This window comes from Buteo buteo, chromosome 1 (genome assembly GCF_964188355.1).
Source record: "Buteo buteo chromosome 1, bButBut1.hap1.1, whole genome shotgun sequence".
Taxonomy (NCBI): domain Eukaryota; kingdom Metazoa; phylum Chordata; class Aves; order Accipitriformes; family Accipitridae; genus Buteo; species Buteo buteo.
The window spans coordinates 47,634,741-47,650,768 of NC_134171.1; the positions used below are offsets into that span (position 1 = coordinate 47,634,741).

The 16,028-nt window shown below is 38.9% G+C and overlaps 1 protein-coding gene across 1 annotated transcript in view; it reads left to right on the forward strand.

Moving 5' to 3' along the window:
* PDGFC (platelet derived growth factor C) overlaps positions 1–16,028 on the forward strand; it is a 140,678-nt gene that overhangs the window by 69,192 nt on the left and 55,458 nt on the right. The window contains exon 2 of the mRNA XM_075029394.1: positions 14,278–14,473. Within this exon, the coding sequence (XP_074885495.1) occupies positions 14,278–14,473 (196 nt within the window). The remainder of the gene's footprint in view (positions 1–14,277; positions 14,474–16,028) is intronic.

Consider the following 16,028-nt stretch of genomic DNA (forward strand, 5'->3'; position numbering starts at 1 on the left):
ACTGGCCTGGCTGAACAGGGAGCTTTTGCTGGGACTCAGGGAAAAAAGGAGTTTACCATCATTGGAAGAAAGGGCAGGCAACTCAGGAAGAGTACAGGGATCTTGTTAGGTCATGCAGAGAGAATATTAGAAAGGCAAAAGCTCAGCTAGAACTCAATCTGGCCACTGTTGTAGGAGACAACAAAAAAATGTTTTTACAAATACGTTAACAACAAAAAAGAGAGCCAAGGAGAATATCCATCCTTTATTGGATGCAGAGGGGAACATTGCCACCAAAGATGAGGATAAGACTGAGGTACTTAATGCCTTCTTTGCCTCAGTCTTTAATAGTGAGACCAGTTATCTTCAGGGTACTCAGACCCCTGAGCTGGAAGACAGGGACGGAGAGCAGAATATACCCCGCATAATCCAGGAGGAAGTATTTAGTGACCTGCTATCCCACCTGGACACTCACAAGTCTATGGGACCAGATGGGATCCACCCGAGAGTACTGAGGGAGCTGGTGGAGGAGCTTGCCAAGCCACTCTCCATCATTTATCAGCAATCCTGGTCAACAGGGGAGGTACCCAGATGACTGGAGGCTTGCCAGTATGACGCCCATTTACAAGAAGGGTCGGAAGGAGGATCCGGGGAACTACGGGCCTGTCAGCCTGATCTCGGTACCGGGGAAGATTATGGAGCGGTTCACCTTGAGTACGCTCACATGGCATGTTCAGGACAACCAGGAGATCAGGCCCAGCCAGCATGGGTTCATGAAAGGCAGGTCCTGCTTGACCAACCTGATCTCCTTCTATGACCAGGTGACCCACCTAGTGGATGAGGAAAAGGCTGTGGATGTTTTCTACCTGGAATTCAGCAAGGCCTTTGACACTGTCTCTCATGACTTAGACAAGTGTACTCTTCACTGGGTAAAAAACTGGCCGGATGGATGAGCCCAGAGGGTTGTGGTGAATGGAGTTAAATCCAGGTCCCAAGTGGTGCTCCCCAGAGCTCAGTATTGGGGCCAGTTCTGTTTAATATCTTTATCAATGATCTGGATGAGGGGATTGAGTGCACCCTCAGTAAGTTTGCAGATGACACCAAGTTGGGAGGGAGGGTTGATCTGCTTGAGGGTAGGGAGGGTCTACAGAGAGATCTGGACAGGCTGGATCGATGGGCCGAGGCCAATTGTATGAAGTTCAACAAGGCCAAGTGTCAGGTCCTGCACTTCGGTCACAGCAACCCCATGCAGCGCTACAGGCTTGGGGAAGAGTGGCTGGAAAGCTGCCCGGCAGAGAAAGACCTGGGTGTGCTGGTTGACAGCCGGCTGAATAGGAGCCAGCAGTGTGCCCAGGTGGCCAAGAAGGCCAACGGCATCCTGGCCTGTATCAGAAATAGTGTGGCCAGCAGGAGCAGGGAGGTGGTTGTTCCCCTGTACTGGGCACTGGTGAGGCCGCACCTCGAGTGCTGTGTTCAGTTTTGGGCCCCTCACTACAGGAAAGACATTGAGGTGCTGGAGGGTGTCCAGAGAAGGGCAACCAAGTTGGTGAGGGGCCTGGAGCACAAGTCTTATGAGGAGTGGCTGAGGGAGCTGGGGCTGTTTAGTCTGGAGAAAAGAAGGCTGAGGGGAGACCTTATTGCTCCCTACAACTACCTGAAAGGAGGTTGTAGTGAGGTGGGTGCTGGTCTCGTCTATCAAGTAACTAGTGATAGGACAAAAGGAAATGGCCTCAAATTGGGCCAGGGGAGGTTTAGATTGGATATTAGAAAAATTCATTACTGACAGGGTTGTCAGGCATTGGAACAGGCTGCTCAGGGAAGTGGTGGAGTCACCATCCCTGGAGATGTTCAAAAAACCCGTAGACGTGGCACTTCAGGACATGGTTTAGTGGGCATGGTGGTGTTGGGTTGATGGTTGAACTCGATGATCTTAAAGGTCTTTTCCAACCTAAATGATTCTATGATCTCTAGAGGGTTGTCAAGACCCTCGGGAACACCACAGACAGTTCCCTTAGGTAGTTTTAAAAAGGTTGACAAATGGGAAATGTATCTGAAACTAGGGCTATTGGAGTGACTTAAGACTTTAAAATCTTACTTTTCATTTTACAACTGTAGAGCTTTTTCAGATGATCCCATGTAAGGCTTCTTTATCTTGGGTTAAACATAACTCTAGAAGATTTTGATATTAAAGGTAGGCAGAAAAAAAAAAGTCAGAAGATCTAGTAATAAAAGCTTGAGCTTCATGTGTGAAATAAGTAACAAATTATATGTAAATAAATAAAATAATAAATTAACATGTGAAATAAGGTGAACAATGGCAGCATGGGGGAATGAAGCATAAGTATACCAAAAGATTTCAGGAGACTACAACACTGCATACAGCCTTTTCAGTGGCATAACTTGTGACTGTGTGTGAGAGACTGAAAGAGTTAATGTCTCAAACAGTGTGGTGCAGCAAGTTCTGCTTGAAGACAAACCCTGCACAGCAAGGAACCAAGGTGAAAAGCCCATCAGCTCAGACATCAGCAACAGGAGGGGGAGGGCGTGCTGGATGGTGCGCAGCTCCCTGTTCCGATAAGCTGTTCTGATACAAAGATCAACCAATGGCCGTGTCTGCAGGGAAGGAGAAGTTACTCCACAAAGGACCCTCATGCCCAAAGGCTCACAAACTGCTCATTAACCTGATGAGTTTGGGTGCCCGCCTGAAGGAAGGGCAAGGATGATAAAAGGACACAAACTGAAGCCCTGGGCATGCAAGCCCACCGGAACTGGACCCCTCGGCTGACTGAACCAACGCTGGACCCAGGACCGGTGAAATCTTTCTCTCTTCCTTTCTCTCTCTCTGTCTTCTTCTCTCTTTCCTTTTCCTTTTCCACAATCCCTACACCTCATCCGTTTCAAGATATAAACCATTGACCAAGTCTGAGACTAAGAGTGGATCCAGCCACCCCTGGGCCCTTCTCTGAGGAGGAGTCTAGAAAGCAAGGGGGTCTGCTCTGAACCTCCTGACTCAGCGGAAGGGATCTCCTTATTCCCTGAATTGATGTATACGGTTACACAGTTTACAGAAATAGTCTTATGCCAATTCCTGTTGTGAGAAACCCTGCCACCTACTACCACACCTCCCCAGTTCAGTTTGCTTCTGTCATGAATAAAATCTTTAACTGATCGTTTGGTGTCCTTTCACCTTAATTTAGTCCGAGGGAATTTCGAATTAAACACGACTCCCTGGTCTGTCCAGTCTGGGTTTTGACACTGTGATGGTCCTCAGGGCCCTGCTGTTAGCCCTTCTTAGGGACATCTGCTATACTGTATTAGCAAAAGGGTCTTTTGGAAGCAGTTTTACTTAAAATAGGCTACTGTATTGTACATGCCATGGGACATACGTCTCTTATGGCTGCTCTAGTATGCCTTTATGGTCTGTCTGTGGAAAAATAGAAAGGTCAGAGTAAAGTAAGGATAAATTGTGTTCAAATGTGAAAAGATGAAGTCTCTGTTGTGAATAAAGGATGAAAGAGCAGGTAGGCTCATACCGCTTGCAATTAACTGAAAATTACATATGTTTTACTTGTCTAAAGTTGAGAGAATGGCAAGAGTTCTCTCACTGAAGCTAGAAATTTTATCCTATGCTAATATAATTCTCATCAGTTATTCTAAATGTTGATTGCTTGTCATTGTGGTCTGTTTATAAAAGATTTCCTTGATGTTCAGGTACACGAGTTCAATAACTAGCAAGATCAGAGATGCATGTTAACAGAAGGAGTTGTAAAAGGTATTATTCATCCATATGGCAATTTTATGCTATACAAAACCTTTTCATTTTCTCCTTGCAGGAAGACAGACTGTCTTTTGTAGCTGGACTTGTGCTTCCTTTCTGACTTGCTTCTAGACATGCAAATCCTCTTCTGGAAGAGTACTTTTCTAGAGTGTCGCATGATTTAATCTTCCATGCAGATACTAGAAATGAGTGTTTAAAGTTTGGTTTTGTGCTGAGTTCTGTTGTCTTGAAGTTCTTCCAGTTCAATAACAGTTGCATTGCATTCATCTCTGCAGATCAGTATTGATATTGCATGACCGCTTTCTGCCAAATCATCTTCTAGGAATCAAATTTTAATGAAATGAAGGCATTATATTCTTCCAAAAGCTTTGTTTTAGCAGGCTAACACCAGCTAAAACTTTTTTTGCTTTAATGGATATTAAAGATGTAATGTTTTTTCATCTCTAAATTTGGTAGTATAGCATAGTCCAGTTCAGAAAATACATAAGCAGATGCCAGATAATTTCTTTATAGTAATTTCTTTGTTTCTCTTGTCTTTTTAACATAAGGATATGCTGGAGGTTCATTTTCTTTATACGTAAGGCAAGCCTGAGGCAGCTTTAAGCTGGCTTTGAAGTTTCAAGTGGCAATGTTACTTCTGTACCAAGAGTTTGGCACAAGCTTTCTAGTTTGTTTAGGACTCTCTGCATTTTTGACAGTGAACTGAATGCCACATTGAGTTCATTGTTATAGTTACTCTTGCTCTATAGGTAAAACTAGCCCGACATGCTGCATTCACACCTTCAATTGTAGCATACAAAACCCTTAAATCTTTGGTTTTCTTTTACTTCTCCTCTTGCACAACTTCATCACTGTAATTTTCTGACTAAAAATATTAGAGTTATATTTTCATATAGTTAACCAGTAACGCTTTTCAAAATTTACTTGAACAACACTTTCTTTTCAGAACTTGAAATATGACTGATGATCTTCATAGATGTTTGACTTGCTATCATTTTAGTGCTCTACTGTATGAAGAATTAAAAAAATAAAATCTACACAAATACCAAACAATGGAAAAAGCAAAACAAAGCATTTCAAGACTGGTATTTGCAAAGATTAGGGTAGTGGATTTAGCTTTTTTTTTTTTTTCCTCTTGAAACATGATCAGGACAGGATTATATTTTTCATTCTGAATAATACCTAAAATGAGATGTATCTGTTTAACACATACCGTATCCATAGAGTCTATTTATTCAGACTGAATTCCACATGGCCCATGGATAATCTTTTTCCCAAATGTTTACTAGTATCTGCTCTTAACAAGTGCTGCACAATATAAACTGAAAGAACTATAAAGAAAAGGGGCATAATAAAATTAAGCCTTGCTTTTCAACAAAGTCTGACTTAAGATCAAGAAGTGAAATTTCCAAATGCGTCAGATTGTAAAGAATTTTTCTGTAAAGGACATGAATCACATGCATTTAAAAGCATACAGGGAGCCATAGCTAGTGTTAGAAAATGAGATACAAGTAGTTTTTAAGAGATGGCAATGAAACTAATGCTTTTAACTGAGATGAAAGGAGATCTAGGTTCATTTCATGGTTTTGTTGAAGTTATCTTCCACTTGTAACCACTCTGTGCCATGCACAGTCTGGAAAACTGGGGTAATACTGGTCTGTTTCCCTGTCCCTTCCTACCTCAGCTGGTATGTACAGTCTTTCAAGACAGACTGACTGATACTGTGTGGGCATGTGTGTGGTCTCTAGTACTACCAAAGCTAATTTTGGATGTAGCTTGTAAGTGCTGTCATAATAAAATTGAAAACAAATTGATATTGCTGGGTTTGAGCATTTATATGTGATGTTTTTCACATTCACTTGAGTTTCTGTTGTTGCCATAGATACTATTTTTAGTTATAATTTCTGTTGATGTTTATTTACCTTTAAGAATTTAGTTAAGTTTTTCCAAAGCTTTGCTAAATCAGTTTCCTGTAGGAAAAAAAAATACCTATTTTGAGTAGCAAAAGAATTGGAAAGATTACGTATTTGAAAATACTCACTAACTTTTTTCCACCCAAACCTCCCAAACACATAAGCTTTTAAAAATACATTTTTTTCCTTTAAAGAGTAAACAAATAACTTTATTATCTCTTAGTAGATATAAATAACTCCAGCTGGGCAACCGTTTTCCTGGTTTACTGTTTGTTCTTGCTTCCTGGTCTCTCTCAGCATTAAATCTTACAGCATGTCTTTTCTATTGACAACATTTTTCATGTATAGTAAGTTGTAGTTTTCCAAGGAGACTTGCAATTCCTCCTATCCCAGACTGTTTTAATCATGTGTTTGTTAAAACCTGAGTAAGTAGCTTTCAAAAGCCTGACCCTTTCTGAGCTTCATTATCATTGACAACTACTCATTTTACCTGTTCATTATTAAATAAGACTGAACCTCCTGCTATTATGGTCTTCCACAAGATACACCTGAAAAATGGATTCATTGCTGTATACTGTTCGGCTTTGTTTCAGCTTTGACAGTTTTCAGTATCTATTCACATAATTTTGTATAGGAGGACTTGTGAGTGCAGAATATGTAAAACACTTGAGTCTTCTGCAGGGGAGGAGAAAATAGGATACAGAAAACATCAAAAATACTATATAGCAGATTGATGCTGTGGAATATAGCAGAAAAGAAAAATGTTAAGAGAGGTCTTGTAGGAAGATGAAGAAGTTGTGATGACCTCACGCTGTTGATGGGTGAAGGTCAGATATTTAGATTGATTATATCTGTTGTCTGCCCTTGCTACTATTGATCATGGAGCTGTTTACTATCTGCCAAGCCTTGAAAAGGCATGGGGAGTGATTCATTCAGAATGGTGGGGTTTTTCCTTTTTTTCCTTTTTCTGTCTCCTCTCTCTCTCCTCTCCTTTCCACTCTTTCTCACTCCATCCCTCCCCATTTAGGAACTAAAAAAAATAGTTTGAGTGGTTACACATTTTGTTATGGCTTTTTTTTTGTCAGGGCAGTTCCAGGTAACTCCTTTGGCATTTAGAGGCCATAATGTATATGTCAGTGAATTGTAAATCATTTAAAGTGAAGAAAAATAGGGGTATAAACAGCTGTTCTTTTGCTGTGCATACAACAGGTATTTTTAATTCTATCTCATTCATCCTTGCTAGTGAACTTTGAATGATTACTGTATGTAATAAAGTAATGGCATATAGATGAGAGTCAAATACCCAGCTGTTATCCAAACCATATATGACTAATGAAAAATGGACAATAAGAATTATTCTTCTATTGAAGAATATTTCTTCAGACAATAGCATTAAAAAATAAAAATTTGTGCATTGGTGATAGCCTGATGTGTTTTCTTCTTGCTTACAAAGTACAGATGTGGAATCAGATTAGCTTCTCAGTGTTTTATTCTGTATTTGGCAAGGAGACTCTTTTATATCCAGTCTGTAATCTTTCAAATATGTATGCTCTTACAGTTATCAATACTTTTGCATTTCTGTATAGCAGTGCACCTACACATAGTTCTGTTCTTACTGGAATTAACTATAATATAGTGCCTATAAAACTTCCACAGCACTTTCTGCAGGAAATGTTATGTCCTTGCCTCTTCATTTGCACCTCCGGAACAACTCATGATTCTGGATTAATTCATTAAATATCCGAATAGTTTTGGTTGGGGGAAGAGGCCATAATTTTCTTTTCTTAAGTGATGCCTTTTCTGTCTGAGAAGACTCAGGTCACTTAAGCTGGCAGTTTAATGGAAGAGGATGGAGACAGGGAGCAGTCCTTGACTAGAGTCTGTATGTTCTGTGAAGGTTACTTACTGTATAATATTGTTATTAGGAAAAAACCTGAGGCAAGAACAAATGTGCAAAAACATTATCAAAAGAACCAGCTTGACATTTGTTTTATCCATAAGAGAAAAGAAGGATATTGCTATAACAAGTTTAACTGCTAATTGTCATATTGCAGGGCTCTTTGTTAATTTTTGAATGACTGGAATGTATATTTATTTTATGAATATGCAACATACTAGTAATCGTATTTATTTCAGGATAATTATTGGCCCATGGCTGAAAAAAGCAGGTGATATTATTATCAGTCCATTATAAAATAATTATTTCAACAGCTTTATGTATTTACTATAGATGGAATTCCTTTCATATTCAAGTTAGCAGGAGCTTTAATATTGATTCCAGTGCAGCCAAGACTTTACCTGTGGACGTTCGAATAAATGCTTATTGAAACACTCTAGAATAATTAGATCTTAGAGTATGTGATAACACCAAAAAGTTACCTCATCTAAAATTTAGCAAAATGAATTCTTTATCTTGGCTAAAATGTAGTATTTATCTACTTTTAAAAGATATTGAGAAGTTCAGGACCAAGACTGCTTTCCAAAAGAGTTTGGTCTGAAAACAGATCTCAATTGAGGTTACTTTTATTGGAGGAAGATTTACTGTGCACAAAAAACCCTGTTTAATTGCCATCCTTTTCTTTGAGCAGAAGCCAGAGTACTAGGCAAAGTGCTGGCAGAATACTTGAAGGTTATAAAGTATAAACTTGTAAAGTAAAAGTATAAACTCATTTTTGTTTCTTGATGCAGTTTGGAATCAAAGAATGTTTGTTAGCATATGATTAGTCATGATTATCTTCTGCAAGACATTAAGTCATGCAGCTGTTTGGAAACTTTATTAAATCTGTTACTACAGTTCCATGCTCTGTTCTCCAATGATGTCTTTTTTTTCTTTTTTTTTTCTTTCTTTTTCTTCCTTTTGCCTTCCCTCTTGGGCAAACTGCCAAAACTTGAGGGTTCCTGAAGATCGATTAGAAAGCTTTTGCTTCCCTACTCACTTCATCTGTGTGCAGTCCTTCACATAATGTTCTTTACATAGCTTCAGCAGAAAGACCTTTAGCCAGGAGTCAGCTAGTGTATGATATTCAGTGCCTAAGGTAATAGTACAAGTTTGAACTCAAAATAGTAACTGAAGAAAAAAAGAGTATGTTAAATTGTAGGATTTAAAAAAACAAATACAACCCTCTATGTATTCATCTTGAGTTGTGTGAACTGGAATTTTTTTACATGCCTTTTCAAGTGTGTGAGGTAAGTATGTGTCAGAGGGAGGAGTAATCTAAACAAGATGTAATATTTCTCCTACATATTTCTACTTTGTTACTTTACATCTGTATAATACTTTGTTGTATTTATTACGTTTGCTAATTTAGGTAACAAGTACCTGTGTAAATGAGCAGATTTCTAGTTAGAAGTTGAATTTATCATGCTGCGATAGTTGACAGGTCATACGTGTATATTGTTCATGTGTGTGTTCACTTCTCTCTTATTTCTTACTAATACCTGAAGAATCATGCCAAGATTTCAAACAGGTAGCTATATCAAAGCATACAAGCAACTCAAAATGGAAAATCCACAGAAAGCTAGATGTGTCTCGGAGACGTAACCCAAAAAAGCCACAAACCATACCACTTAGGAAAGCTGTCTTAGGAGATACAGCAAGCCTGTATGAAATTTTCTCACTACTTGAAAAGTTGGTGATGAAAACGAGCCCTGCATACTTCAAAAGCATTTCTTATGGTACTTGAGGCACAATGGGTGGGAAGAACAGACTGCTTGTTAGGTAGGTTGAAAATTGGCTGGATGGCCAGGCTTGAAGGCTCAGCATCTAGTTGGTGGCAGGCAGTGAGTGTAGTGTGCGGGGGCTGGCCTCGTTTAGTCTGGGGAAGAGAAGGCTATGGGGCAGTCTAATAGCAGGCTCCCAATTGCCTGAAGAGCAGTTGCAAGGGTGACCAAGTTAAACTCTTCCTGGTGGGGGCACAGAGTGTAAAAACACAACAAACCCTGAAAATACCCATGGCTAGAAGTTGCAGTTTGCGAGGTTCAGATTGAACATTAGGAAAAACATCTTAGCTAGATAGTACAGTGCTGGAACAGGTTATCCCAAGGCACTGTGGAGTTTCCATCCGTGAGGGGGTTTGAGTATTGGCTAGAAAATGCCAACCCTCAAAGGGGTGACCTGCTGTGGTGTGAGCAGGAATTGCAACCCAAGCAGGAGCTGGGACTGCAGGTCTCCAGAGGTCCCTTCAAAGCAGCATTTGTATGCTTTTGAGTGGCTTTGCCCTGCTATCCATTTTATATATGAACAATATCAAACAGAGCTATTTGTCTTCAGTTTTCTGCCAATAACAGATGATTTTGGGGCTTTTCCTTTTACCCAGCAAAAGAGTTGAATTTCATTTTGACTGTTACATTCAGATAATAGCTTAGAAGTGCCTGGAGGCAACTGAACCAGAGATGGAGGGCAGAAAGAGGTACCCCTGTATGCCTGGAGTTACTACTTTTGAAAGTAGCCTTACTGCTTTTTGAAAGTCTGGTGAAAGAGGAAGAAATGGCATGTTAAGTTACATTTCAAAGAATTTCTTCTATGAAGTCTCGGTTTCTGTGCATATGTGGAGTGTTTTAAAAATTATATGGGAATGTTGTCAGGAAATCCTTTCGATCACTTTAATTAAAAAAAACCCGCTTCCTTCTGAAGTTCTGTGGTAATGAACAACTAGTTCCTGTCATCTTTAGTTTCTGAGTTTTAAAGCAGAGGACTCACACAAACTGCAACATAAACTGCATATGTGAAATAGCTCTGATATTAGCTGGTAAATATTTAGAGTTGAAACTTCTCATATGTTTGAATTTGGCTCTTTTTTGTTGTTTTGTTTTAAAGCAGTGATAGCCACACATGAGCTAATGCTGTTTCTGAAAGGCCTAAAACTTGGTTTTCATAATTAAGGGCTACTGAATGAAATTAACCAAATAATATATTAACAGCATGTAATCAGCAGTACTCTCATCTTGTCCTGTTATGAAATTAATGTAGGTTTAGAAAAAAGTTTTAAAAATCAATTTCACCAGTACTGTGTGACCTGTTAAGTGAATCAGCCTTTTAAGTGAATCAGTGCCAAGGTCGTTACTCTAACCATGGTGCTCCTCTCTTCTTCTGCAGCTCCTCGTCAGTCTCCTGAACTGTATGTGATTTGTCTTTTACTCATGACCCTGGCTAAAATGTAGTGATTACGATGTACTAAGAAAGAGGTATTTGCTATATTTAAAAAGTGTCAGGGCTGATCTTTGTGAAATGTGTTGTGCCCATGGGGGAAGAGACCTACTTTGAAGTAGGCAGGAATGAGCTTGTCTAGTCGGTGGGTTTAATTTCAGTTTACAGTGGCATCTGCTGATCTGTTTGGTGATACCGTGGTTTTTCATCTGCATTACCACGTCTGTGGAAGGGTTAGGCATTGCCGTGCTTTCAGAATGCCTGGAATCTTGTAATTTTCAGAGGCAGACTTTCTACATTGATAGATATATAAATCTGGTGATAGCATCTTGTACCACATCAAAGACGACTGCGGCGACTCGTTCTTCAACTTCAGGCTCTGTTAAGTGTGTGCTGTCCTTTCCTAATAAGTGTAACCATGTCATATCCCTGGGTCAGCTTAGGGATTTTTCCCATCTAGTGTGCCCTTTTTTCAGGACTTTCTCTTGCAGGTGATCTCAGTTGCCCATCTTCTGATGAAGCTTGTTACTGAAGATGGAAATACGTTGTTTTGGTCCTTGTCTGTCTGAATTTCCCTTGCGTGGTATTGTTACCCCTTGGCTGAGATGGTGCCTTGCCTACCTCAGTCCTTGCCTAAACTGATTCTTCAGGGTTGTTCTATGCTATCTGTACAGTAATAATCTTTTTCTTCTTTTTTTTGGGGGGAGGGGAGTGTGAGGAGGATGGTTGTTAATAGAAAGGCAGACAGATCATGGCAGCAATGTATATAGCTTAGGAGTTACACAGCTGACCGCTGTAAATCTGACTGAACTTGTTACTCCCTTTCAAGTGTAACTTGGACTGATTTATCCCTAAAATAAAGCCAGGAATTGCAAAGTCATTCCACAAAGAATAGAGACTGTAGTCTCATCTTAGCCACATTCAGGTATCTGTGCTCTTCACACAGTTTACTCCAATTTTCAGAACATGCATGAACTCAGTAGGAAAAGGCTAGCTTTTTGAGGTACAATGGTACAATTTATGTAGAATAGATAAAAAGGAATATTGCAGCTTATCTGAAGACAAGTAACAAGCTTCATTCTCCAGTGACAGCAATTACTTGCCTTTGTAGTCATACAAAATAATTCTTTTGTAAGAGAAGAAATTCCACTGTGTGAGAGCAAATACTTGAAATGGAGCAAGTGGTGTGTGTGGGAATTTGATATGTTCATGGAACACTGTTGTGTGCTAAAGTAAATAGATATTTTTCCTTTACAAATGGAGGAGCTGAAGGTACTGGAGATGCCGCAACTTCTGTTCACTAAATTGCCACATGCCATTTGTTTCCTTTGCCCCTTTTTATTGACTTCTCATTTTATATGCCTGGACTTTTCATAGTCCTTACTTGCAGTGCTGTTGTTATCATTGTCCTGATGACACAGAAGAAAACACTTTCTTAATGTGTTGTGAAATATAACATGGTTTGTAATCCTGTGTGTGCTTTTAAAGACAAAATAAACCACTGAATATAGTGTCGTCAGACACCACACTTTGACATGTTTGTCTGAAATGGTGGTCCTTTGCATACTTTGGAAATACCACTCTGGTGTACTAATCTCTGGGAAAGTAATTTTTATTATTGTTGGCTCCTGTGTTTAGCGTGCAGCTCTCAGCTGACATACAATACATTATAGAAAAATGCTTGTGACTCAGCTAACAAAAACCCAATGAAGTGTCTAAATTGGGAATGTGCTTTATGTGCCCTTTTTCTGTGCTTTTTTCTTATTACTGCATGCTGTCCTCTCTTATTTGTACACAAGACAGTCAGTCCTCTGCAACTGTGCGTGGATACTGGCAAGACCACAATCCATCAGTGTTATACAAGCAGCAATTCCACTTAAAAGAAAATTTACCATTTTCATATCACAAGTAGAAGGCACAAGTCCAAAAGAATAGAAAGGAAAAGTCCATCAGACTTTAAATTATATTTAAGTATAGATTAAGCCTTTTAAAATAGCAATGCTGTTTCTGTGGCCTTCTTTTCTTGCACTGCATTCATTTAGCTGTCAGCCTTTACATGTAGCTGTAACAAGGTACAATTGCAGTGTATTTTTCTTTGTAGACTGAAGCATATATGTCTTACATAGCTTCAAATGAATGTTCCTCAATGCTGGTTATAATACAGTCAGAAAAATAAGATACAGTATCTAACTGAAAGAGACAATCGAATAGCTGACAACAAAATAATATTAATAACTCTCCAGTACAAAGCTACAAGCTGACTTTGTTACTAAAGTTATTAATAAGTAACTCTGAGAATTCCTATGATTTACTGACTGAAATGTCAAACTTGACTGTATACAGGTTTTTAGAAAAAGCCAAAGTTAGTAAAAGTCATGTGCTATAGCATAAGGAGGATTTTTTCATTTGATGTGCTTATGGAATTAAATTTTGTGGTTTAGAGATCTCATCACCCTATGTCACAATGTTAAAATGTATCCAGATCAGGTCAGTGCCTGCTTTTTGCAGCTAAATACTCAATATGAGCTGATTCCAGCTGCTGAATATGAATCCCTGTGAATGTTGGGCACTTGAGAATGAGGTCTCTGTGAGACTGTGAAGAGAATTGTTGGGCACGGCTGCTGCTCACCGAAGGAGTCATTTCCTTTTGGTAACTCCTTGCAGTTATGAAGACCTGAAGAGGTCTTTTCAGTAGTTTCAGTGTTACTGTGTGCTTTAAAAATCAAATGTAGCTGGCTTATTTCTTTTGAATTCATTTCCTGCTGCATTGTAAAGCATTCATTTAATTTTACATGTGTTTAGTCTAAAAGTGCTGTGAAGAATTTTGAGGAATGCCCTTGATTGAGGCTTATCAGTACATGCCTAATTTCTTACACTTGGTGACTTTCCCAAGTTTCCTAAGCATGTCCCAGTTTCATTCTTGTACTGGGATAACTTTGTTCTGATACAGCCCTCTGGAAGGAGGCAGCCATCAAAATCCTTATCACTGAACTCAATAAATGTAAGACAGTCTCCATTAACAAGAGACAAATTTAAACCATCCCTTTTGTGGTAGGTGTGAGCAGACCTGTCCCTGTACCCTCATGTGATCTCTGTGCAATCTCCAGTAATAGAGAACTGAAACCAGCAGCAGGGTGCATGATGTAGTCCCTTGGGCTGCTGGGTTTCTGTGAGTAGTCCAGTCTTGCATTTAGGTGTTTGCAGTCACATTTCTCTTAGCTCCACTTGAACATCTGTTCTGCTTTCTGAACAGCAGTTGAGGCTTGGGTTTCAATAACTTTTTGCTAGCAGAGTAATACTTATCACTTTCGGGTTGTTGTTACTATGCAGATTTTCCAAGCAGAAATTCCTTGCAAGATGAAGAAAAGCAAACAAAACGAAACCTCTGCATACTATACAAACACTTTAGAAAAAGGAGATGAAATGAGTATTCATGCATCTGTTTTCTGTCTTTACTATAGGCGTGCAGGATCCTCAGCATGAGAAGATAGTTACTGTGACTACTAATGGAAGTATTCACAGCCCCAAGTTTCCACACACATACCCACGCAATACTGTGCTAGTGTGGAGATTAGTAGCAGTAGACGAAAATGTATGGATACAGCTTACTTTCGATGAAAGATTTGGGCTTGAAGACCCAGAAGATGACATTTGCAAGTAAGTTACTTTTCCTTTAACTTAGAAAAATTGGAAGGGAAGTGTGGGGGGTGAAACAGAAGTGTTGCTCAGGTTTTGCAAAAATATGACACCTGCATGTCAATATATTTATAAAATGCATCTTTTAAAGTATTAGTCCATGATTTTCTTTTGCAGTGCTAGAGAAGGATTTCATGCTTGAAAGCTTTGGGTTCTCCCCATTTTTCCTTCTGCATTTAGTATCTGGGCCACGGATATATTATGACATAAAAATGTGAAATATTTAATCTCTCTCTCAAATAAATGTGTTGACATCTGGGAAAATATTCTTGACAGAACGTTAGAGCAATGAATGTCTAATTTTTACAGAGAAAATTTGGGTAAGCAAGTTACCTGAAGTGGAATTCAGGTAATGACACCAATTACAACATCCCTGTACAAAAAACCCCGACACCCTACTGCTCAATATTTTAATTGCCTTTAATGGTCAAGTACTTAGTTTTCTATGAAAAACAGCACTTACAGCATTGCATTAATTGACATTCTTTAATGGTATTGCATTTTTCCCAACTTCAATAAGTATTCTGCCTGCTCAATCACTGGCACAGGTATCTGTGGAACCTGTATTTCCTTCCTATGATTTGCAGCTAAAGGCTTTGTAGCTTGAGAGAGAAATAACCGTGATATAACAGGCATCAGGATGGATGTAGTTCTTAACCAAGCCATCCGATTGATCGTGTTCTGGATATTTTGTGAGGCAGTAGGGTCTGATGTTATATATGCTTCCTGTGGGTGTGTGAAAGGGGAGAGATCCTAAATTCTTGTATCCTGTATCTGTCTGACATCACAGCAACACATTGTAAAAAAAACCCAGCGTATGAATAGTGCTACATTGTCTGAACTCTTTTCAGTAAATTCAGTAACAGATAAAACATGTCATTTGAATGGCATATCCTCCTTTGATGTGTTCCTGGAGAGGTACTTCAAACAAGATTTTTCTTTCAGAGTAGCTTTTTGTTTGGTTTGTTTTTCTGTTTGGGGTTTTATTTTTGAATACCTTGTATACACATTTGATTTGATTCTTGCTTTCAGTTTTTCTAATTAACTCCTAGTGAGTTGGTTTTATATGTTGTATCAGCTTTTGATAACAAATTTGAATTTCTTAGAGGTTACTTTTGCACCTATCCTTAATTTAGGAGCTGAGGTTCATAACAGATGGGCAGATATCTTTCTTTCATAATTCTGAAGGGAGCAATTGTCAAGGCCACGTCAAATATAATTAAAAAACTAAGTGCTATAAACATATGTTTGCTCAGATGAGTGCACTCCCTTTGCACAGTAATTCTTTTCTTTAAATGAAAACTTAGCTTGCTTTTTCTTTTCTTTGCATATGCCAGAGTGAAGTGGCAAGTGAAAGAAAATCCAGGTAGGGTGACTCATTCGTCCACTTGCAAAGAAAAAAGTAAGATAAGTTAAAATATTTTTAATATAACTAGAATATTATTTTAATGGGAGTACATTTATTTTAAGTAAACAATGTGCTGAATACAAAAGTACTGGTCAAATTAAGAAACAG